The sequence below is a fragment of the Microcaecilia unicolor genome, chromosome 4 (genome assembly GCF_901765095.1).
Source record: "Microcaecilia unicolor chromosome 4, aMicUni1.1, whole genome shotgun sequence".
Taxonomy (NCBI): Eukaryota; Metazoa; Chordata; class Amphibia; order Gymnophiona; family Siphonopidae; genus Microcaecilia; species Microcaecilia unicolor.
The window spans coordinates 183,861,713-183,870,504 of NC_044034.1; the positions used below are offsets into that span (position 1 = coordinate 183,861,713).

The 8,792-nt window shown below is 41.3% G+C and overlaps 1 protein-coding gene across 1 annotated transcript; it reads left to right on the forward strand.

Moving 5' to 3' along the window:
* Positions 1 to 4,486: 4,486 nt before the first annotated feature.
* Positions 4,487 to 7,439, forward strand: CALCA (calcitonin related polypeptide alpha). The gene is made up of 4 exons (XM_030199507.1): positions 4,487 to 4,591; positions 5,298 to 5,393; positions 5,731 to 5,862; positions 6,866 to 7,439. Exons 2-4 carry the CDS (start codon positions 5,308 to 5,310, stop codon positions 7,062 to 7,064), a joined length of 417 nt encoding a protein of 138 aa, XP_030055367.1. The 5' UTR covers positions 4,487 to 4,591; positions 5,298 to 5,307; the 3' UTR covers positions 7,065 to 7,439.
* Positions 7,440 to 8,792: the final 1,353 nt, after the last annotated feature.

An 8,792-nucleotide genomic window follows, 5' to 3' on the forward strand; every position in this document is an offset into this window, starting at 1 on the left:
ACCACCACCTTTGACCCCCCCCCCAGCGCCAACCCTTTTGACCCCCTCTTCCCACCGCCGCCAACCCTTCCCTGCTGCCGGCACCATCGGGTACTTTTGCTGGCGGGGGTCTTTTCTCTTAAGAAAGCAGAAAGAATTACACCATATTTTATTAAGCTGCACTGGCTTCCCATAGAAGCTAGGGTGCAGTTTAAATTGGGATGTTTGTTATTCAAGATTGTATTTGGCCTGATTCCTCAATATATGATTTCTCTTGTATGCCAACCAACATCAGGACAACACTATAATGTTCGAAATTCACTCATTTTCTTTCCCCAGTCCTCGGAGGATTATCTTGAAGAAACTGTTTACTTCTTTATTTGCATATCAAGCAGTTGGATTATGAAATTCCCTTCCACTTAAACTAAGGCATATGTCTAATTATGATATCTTTAAGAAGGGATTAAAGACAATGCTGTTTTACAAATATGTGATAAGGAAGTAGTGTGTCATAGTATCTTGATGAAGGTGTGCTTTTATAAGGTTAATGTGATAATTTTGGATTATTTTGTTGCACCCTAGATTTATTTTTGATCTAGTATCTTACATACGGATGATCAGATGCAAACACAGGCACTAGAGGCTGTTAGCGCCATACTAGCACCTGCATTTGCTGCTGCCCCATGATCAGAGTCCCCGAGCATGTGAAACAACATGCTCGCGGGCTCTGAACACAACTAGCATGCAAATGCATGCAAAACAGGGCTCTTAGCGCAAATAGCATGCAAATGCATGTAAAATCTATTCATCCCCAATGATCAGCAACCAGCGCACCAAAAATTGGCTCGCTGGCCGTGGCAAACCCTACACCAGCTCCGAGCTGGCGTTAGGGTTTGCAGACCATTGGGGAGGAATGGTGAGCCTTGTCCAGCATGCATTTGCATGCTAGCAGGCCCCCATTTCCCCCAACGAAGCAACCCCTCCCAGGAACCGACGACCTCCCCAGCGACAGGGGCTGGAGGTCTGGCTGACCTCCAGTCCCCCCGACACCCCCCGACACAGGTTCAGGGAGGGCTGGAGATCTGGTGGTTCTCCTGCCCCCCTAACCCCCCCAGCATTTCTAAAAAGTTCCTGGTGGCCCAGTGGGCAACCGATGAATCCCCCCCCCCCAGTGACAGGGGGCTGGAGGTCCGGAAGACCTTCGGTCCCCCCAACCCCCCACCCGCCACACAGTTCAGGGAGGGCTGGAGATCCGGTGGGTCTCCAGCCCCCCTAACCCCCCCAGCATTAGCAAGAGGTCCCTCGTGGTCTAGTGGGCCACTGTCAATCCCCCTACCCCCCCTACCTTGAGTAAGAGGAAGGAGGTAGCCTGCCTCCCTCCTCTTCCTGTCAATCCCCCCATCCCCACTACCACCCTACCTTGAGTTGGAGGAGGGAGGTGGCCTCCCTCCTCTGACACTGCCTGCAAAATGGCGGCACCAAGCCCTGCCCAGTGTATCCTGGGAAACGCTGGGTGGGGCTTCACACCATAAATCTTATGCACACAAATGGGGGGAAGATTCTATATATGGCACCTAAAAGATCTGCATGGAAAACGTTGCTAAGTGCATTCTATAAGTGGAACCTAGATTTAGGTGTGGTATATAGAATATGCTTAATTGATATCCCAGCACCTAAAACTACATGCCTCCATTTACACCACCAAGAATGTGGCATAAATCCTGGCACATAGATTTACACACACTGGCCCATCTTCTATATATATAAAAGGCAACCCCAACGTTCTATGAAGCCTCCAGCCGGAAGTGTGAAGCGCCAGAGATATCCGGTTTCCCCATGAGTGAAGGAAAACAGCACAGCACGAAATCCCTCTCTCTGTAACAGTGAAGGACTCAGAGGGGGGAGGGGAGAGAGATGCCCTCACTCTCTCTGTAACACAAACACAGCACAGCAGGAAACTTACCATTGAAGGACTGGACTCGGAGGGGGGAGGGGGAGGGAGAGGGAGAGAGGGCAGAGGGCAGGGGCACTCCCACATGCACACTCTGAAGAAAACCTTGCTAGCCCCCATTTCATTTGCATCAGAAACGGGGCTTTTTTACTAGTATTCTATAACTATGCATGTAAATTTCAGAACACCCATGAAACACCTATTTCTGCCCATAACCACTCCTCTTTTTGCCTGCATGTGTTAGAAGTTAAGCACACTGCGTTACAGAATACACTTAGCAAGTTGTGCTCATAAATTATAATTATTGCCAATTAGTGCTCATTATTGTTTGATAAGTGCTGTTATCAATGCTAATTAGCTTGTTAAGCCAATTAAGTTACGCATGTTGTTATAGAATACACCTGGATTTTGGCGCAGATCTCTAGGTGTGCTATATAGAATATGGGAGATAGGCACCAATATATAGACGTGCCCTTCACATTTTGGCAAAACATTTTCTTCTTTTTCCAAGTTTACTGCAACTATGGATGTAGAGCGACAGGAGGTGTTCTAGGTGAGCACAGATATAGGATAAGTTGCCAGAATTATGGTGGTTGACAGTCTAATCCCTATGGATCTTAGTCACTAAAAGAGATCACATAAGTACATAAGTAATGCCACACTGGGAAAAGACCAAGGGTCCATCGAGCCCAGCATCCTGTTCACGGCAGCGGCCAATCCAGACCAAGGGCACCTGGCAAGCTTCCCAAACGTACAAACATTCTATACATGTTATTCCCGGAATTGTGGATTTTTCCCAAGTCCATTTAGTAGCAGTTTATGGACTTGTCCTTTAGGAAACCATCTAACCCCTTTTTAAACTCTGCCAAGCTAACCGCCTTCACCACGTTCTCCGGCAACGAATTCCAGAGTTTAATTATGCGTTGGGTGAAGAAAACTTTCTCAGATTTGTTTTAAATTTACTACACTGTAGTTTCATCACATGCCCCCTAGTCTTAGTATTTTTGGAAAGCGTGAACAGACGCTTCACATCCACCTGTTCCACTCCACTCATTATTTTATATACCTCTATCACCAGAGAAGCTAAGGCTGTTCTGTTTTCTTCTGCAATGCAGTATGGCATTGGCAGCAGATGCAACTCACCCTTTATGTCACCAGACCTAACAGCTTTTCCATGGTTTGCAGCCAGGAGCTAGGCTGCTCCTCAGGCTAGAAGGTCTTCTTTAACTCCCTGAGGGCAAATTCTCTTGTAGTCATATGGAAATTGGTTCAGTGATTATACAACACTCTTGGTTGAATGCAGTTTAGAGAGATCTAAAGATATCCCCAGCATCAATAGAGCTACACGTATGAAACATATAGAGCACTGCACTTTAGATAACTTTAATGGAAGACAAACTGAAATGAACAGAGTAGGCACGTTGCATAATGTATTGTAATGTATTGTAATGTATTGTAAGCCACACTGAACCCGCAAAAAGGTGGGAAAATGTGGGATACAAATGCAATAAATAAATAAATAAATAAAATGTAACCAAGTACTAATAGAGAGCACCTACTTAAATATACTATTGTTTTCGAGTTATCGCAGACCTTCAGCTCCGAAGGAGTAACAGACTGAAAGATTATTTTCTTTTGTGTGAAGAGCAGGTTCTGCTTCCCACTGAGGCTCTCCACCGCTTCCAATGCACTCAATGATCTTCTGGTATTAATACCCCCCCCCCCCCCACCCCGCACAAAACAAACATGTATCCCCAGGTTTTCGGGAGTCCAACTCAGCCTAGGGTGTCTCATCCCAGGGGTGCACACTTTACATAATCCTTTGGTTTCAGCCACTAACAGGAGCGACAGCATGTGATCGCTGTTTACCCTATATACTTCAGGCACACAGCTTTCTGCACAAGACATAAGGTTGTATTGTGTGAAGAGTCTAATTTCACAGCAGTTCTTCACGTCTCCTTCCAATGAAGAAGTTATATTTAATTTTCTTATCACTACTGCACCCATACAATGGAACTGCTTACCTTTCTGTATTAAAGAAAAATAAATAATACCCATTTTCCTAGGACAAAAAGAAGTCTTCCCAAACTGGGACTGGTCTAGGGAGATGAGTGCAGCTGTGCATACGAAATCACCAACCAAATTTACAGTTTGCGGATGCAGTAGGGCTGACCTGAGTTAATGGATCACTAAGGGAACAGGAAGATGCCCCTTCTAATCAGTACATAAACTACATTTTGAGTATGTGATCTGAAAAGTGACAGTTCCTTTTTGAAAAGAAAGCACGGTATAAATTACTAATGACTCAAGCGCTTACTTTTCATTAATTAATGTGATTCTTTTTACTCAATGACATCAATGCAAATAAACCTATCAGATGGTCAAATGACTGTCACATTTTTGTGAATGGAAATACTCAGGGACTGAAAATGATGTAATTGGGACGCTGTGGCTTCATGCTCCCTTGCGGATTGGCTACTGAGTGCCACTGGCGTGCCTTCATAGGCTGGAGCCTACTAGTCAAAAACCTACACACTCTCACCCTGGTGGCAGATATAAAAGGCTGGGTTTCAGCATTGTACTGCTGCACCGTTTAGAAATACAAGGTGAGAGAATTCTCCACCACATCTCACTGTCATCCAAAAAGCACTTCAATTCAAGGTAAGCATTTGCTAAATTTTGAAACCTGCATTTGCATGTATTTCTAACCTTTTTTTAATAGTTTTATTTTTTTTTGCTTGAAACTGTATTCATTTATTTAGAAATGTCCTATATTGAAGCCAGATCCAGTTCTACTTTTGTATTGTGTGTTGAGCCCAAAGTTCTGTACATAACTTAGATAAGTCATTGGCAAATACATGATTCATCAATCACATCCTAGCCAAAGGCTTATAAAACCAAGTTAGTATACTTCAGTAACAAGAACCAAAGTGTGGTTAATAATTTTAAAGGAAGCTGTGTTATATTTCATTAACTTAAACTTTTTATTTGAAAATCTTTGGTTTGTTTTCTAAGAGGCATGCCGGCCCTTGGTTGAATACATTTTGGCTTTAGATACCAGTTACCGTTAGTGCTGATTCTTCATTTGCTGGTGAGCACTCATGTTTTAAAGCCTCCAGTGCCAAATCCCTAGAGGTTTTATTACCTCTTCCAAATGACAGATCTCCTTTCTTTTACTAAGTAGTTAGAAAGAATTGTTGTCTTGACCCTATTTGAAATGCATGGTTTCCAGCAGTTTTTCAAAGCTTGTTCTTTTCTTGGCCAGTAGCCAAGAATGAAGAGTTAAGTGGAGGGTCTATGTTATTGAGAGCAGGAGTAAGGGACATTGGAAGACGACCAGTACTTTCTCTCTATCATTTTCTTGCAGGGCGGGCATTATGGTTGTACTGAAGATCTCGTCTTTACTTGCTGTCTGTGCCTTGGTTGCCTGCCAGATGCATAGCTCACAGGCAACACCCGTCAGGTAAGAGCTACACTTCCTAGCAGGTCCCTGCATTTTCATCTGCATTATCTGGATGTATTTGCAATGGTTCTACTAATTTGAAGAAGACCTGAATTGTGTTTACAAAAAAGCCAAATAGCAAATCATCTGATTACCACTATTAAGATATGTTTATAGCCTCTGAACTGAGTATCTGTGTTTAGCAATAGGATTTGTTTCGCCAACAATATAATCTATATTAATCTAACTAGTTAGCATTCCTATATGTTGATTTGCAACAGCGCTGTTTTAAATTGGCAACCTAGCTGATCCGCAGCATCTCTTCAGATTTTTTTTTTTTGCTTTTGTGGCCACACAGACCCGGGTCAGACTCATTAGCAGACAGGGTGACACTCAACGACTACCAAACTGGACGAATACTGAACGCTGTGGTGAAAGAATTAGTACAGATGACAGCGGAGGAGCTCGAACAAGCGGGCCAGGGCAACAGGTAAGCGCAGAGCGGCCAGTTCACAGGGAGTGCGGGTAGGTGCGAGGACCGCTGACAGCTTTTCAGTAGCAATTGAAACAAAAACCTTGATCATTTATTTTATTCATTGCCGAGAACCAGGTCACATTTCATTTTAGGGAGCCGCGCATTTCTTAGATGGTGGTGCTTCAAAAGAAATCTAACTTTTAAAGGCGGGGTTATTGCATTTGTACATAAAGGGGAAAATGGTGTTTAGACAATCTGCTCGTCTCTTTCTACAATTCCTAAGGGAAAAGGAAATACCTGTGGAGGTTGGGCTTGAGAAGGGGTGTTAAAAATGATAGGAATGACAGGTATGTTTTCCAGTTTAAGTACTGAGGGTCTTAGTGACCTGAATTCGGTGTCGATTTTGCATGTTTCTAGCAGTAAGGCATGTCTGTACAGCGTTATGCAGCTGTTTTGCCTGCAGTGAAAGACCATTAATAATGACAGGCGGTTACCTAATGCACTTAGCAATGACTTCATCCACATAGCAGTCCGATCATTGGAACCATGCATGTTCTGCATCTGAATTTTCTGTACTGAAATCCATTGGCACAGCATGAGACAGTAAAGTAATAATAACAATAAACCCTCCAGAAGCATGTTAATGGAGACGTAGCATTTTAAACCGCAGAACACTTATGCCCGATCCTGCTTCACCTTCCTTTGCCTGATCTATGTTTTCAGTTACGGTGCCCTGAATGCATTTGGGTAGCAGTATTGTCTTCATTTAACTTTTCTTATTCAATGCATACGGAAACTGGTTTCGGATTTGGTCATAAACTGGTTCGAAACCATCGACCATGCATTGCTAGAAATGTTAAATGAAGACTGTGTTATGCAGGAATGTCAGAGCATGAATCCTAAAGAAAAAAAAATTGTTTGCAGAAATCGATCGTTGACTTATGGTTGTGCACGCCTATGCATGCAATTTCCTTTTAGTTTTTTTTTTCCCGGCATGGTTTCTTTTCCCCTCTTGCAGCTTGGATAGACCTATTTCCAAACGTTGCTCCAACCTGAGTACTTGTGTGCTGGGAAGACTGTCTCAAGACCTGCACAAGCTGCAGAGTTCCCCTTCTACAGATGTTGGGGCTGGATCTCCTGGCAAGAAAAGAAATGTGCTGAACGCTATGGAAAACGAACACTATTCAAACTATGGGGAACTCCTCCCAAACAACTAGACACGCTATTTTTAAAAATCATTTTGTTTCTTTTCTTTTCTTTTTTACTTGATGCATGTGGATCTAGCCTTGATTGCATTTGATAAGCTCTTTTGATTCAGTTTTCGACAAACAATGTTTGAGGCGGATTTAAGATTATAGGATAACATAGCACAATACTGAGTTAGAAAAACATACAACATAAAAAGAAAATAAAAATAAACAGCATTACCTTGAGATTTCATCTGACTTTCTTAGCATTTTATTTACAAGTAAATCTTATGAGAACTTTACATTTCTGTCTATAACATGTATAAATAAAATAGCTTCTTTCATGCCTGGTCATGTGCATATTCAATAAAAGTATTTTTCTACAGGGACCAGGTCTTTTGTTTTACTTATTTTTATTAAAGAAGCACAGAGAACAGATATGCAAATCTAAACTGTGAATCTTGTGCTACCTTAAGTCAAAATATAGAATTCTATTTAAATTTAAAAAAAAATCATAAATCTGAATAAGATATATACTCTACATATTAGCTTATAGATACACAGACAAATTAGTGTCATTTGTTAATGATTTCCATATGGTAAGGCCACCTTCAAGACATCTTTTAGTGGAAAAAGAATCAAGCAATACATATATTACATGATTTGGAAAAATATGTTAACAGTTCACTGAAAGCATTCAGGTAAGGGTTTTGAACTTATTCCTTATCTGTTGCTTGTTGTAGAAATAGTTGCATGATTATGTTTTTGTGAATTCTTTTTTGTTTTTACTGTATGCATTAATAGGTGGATTAGCTCTTACCTTTATGTGTGTGTGTGTGTGACAGAGAGAGAGAGAGAGAGAGAGAGAGAGTTTGTTTAGTGGTTTTACAAGCATTTGCAAAATGTTCCATGCCCAAATGTTTAAAACCATTCCTAAAGAAAAACCTCTCATTTCTTAAACATGCTAAATTTACCTTCTTCAGTTTTAAGGTGTTTTCACAATTTTATCTCTTTAGGCTGGAATGCATAAAGGTGTTTTGGCCACTCAGTCCCCCATTCTGTGATTAAACTTTAGATGAATCAGGTGTCTAGGACTCTATATTGTGTAAAACATTATGCACAATAGTAAGTCATAAGAACATAAGTGTTGTCATACTGGGACAGACCGAAGGTCCATCAAACCCAGTATCCTGTTTCCAACAGTGGCCAATCCAGATCACAAGTACCTGGCAAATTCCCAGGAGAGTAAAACAGATTTTATGCTGCTTATCCTAGAATTAAGCAGTGGATTTTCCCAAATCCATCTTTAATAATGGCTTATGGATTTTTTTTAGGTAATTATCCAAATCTTTTTAAAACCCTGCTAAGCTAACTGCTTTTACCACATTCTCTGGCAATGAATTCCAGAGATTAATTACACATTCAGTGAAAACATATTTTCTTCAGTTTGTTTAAAATTTACTACTTAGTAGCTTCATTGATTGCCCCCTAGTCCTAGTATTTTTGGAAAGAGTCTCCAGGGCATATAAGCTAAGACCTTTAATTCCGCTTAAGCAAACACATAGCACAAGGTGAATGCCACCTTCAGATACTTTGCCCATTTTGTATATAAATAGGGCACTTATATATGACATTATAGTCACAGTTTTGAACAATACTTGTTTATTAAGTGTTTATGAGAAACAAATACCTGTCAGCTGGACATACAGTCCTAGGAGAACCACGAAACTCTTAAAGTAAATCTCCTCAAAATGTTCT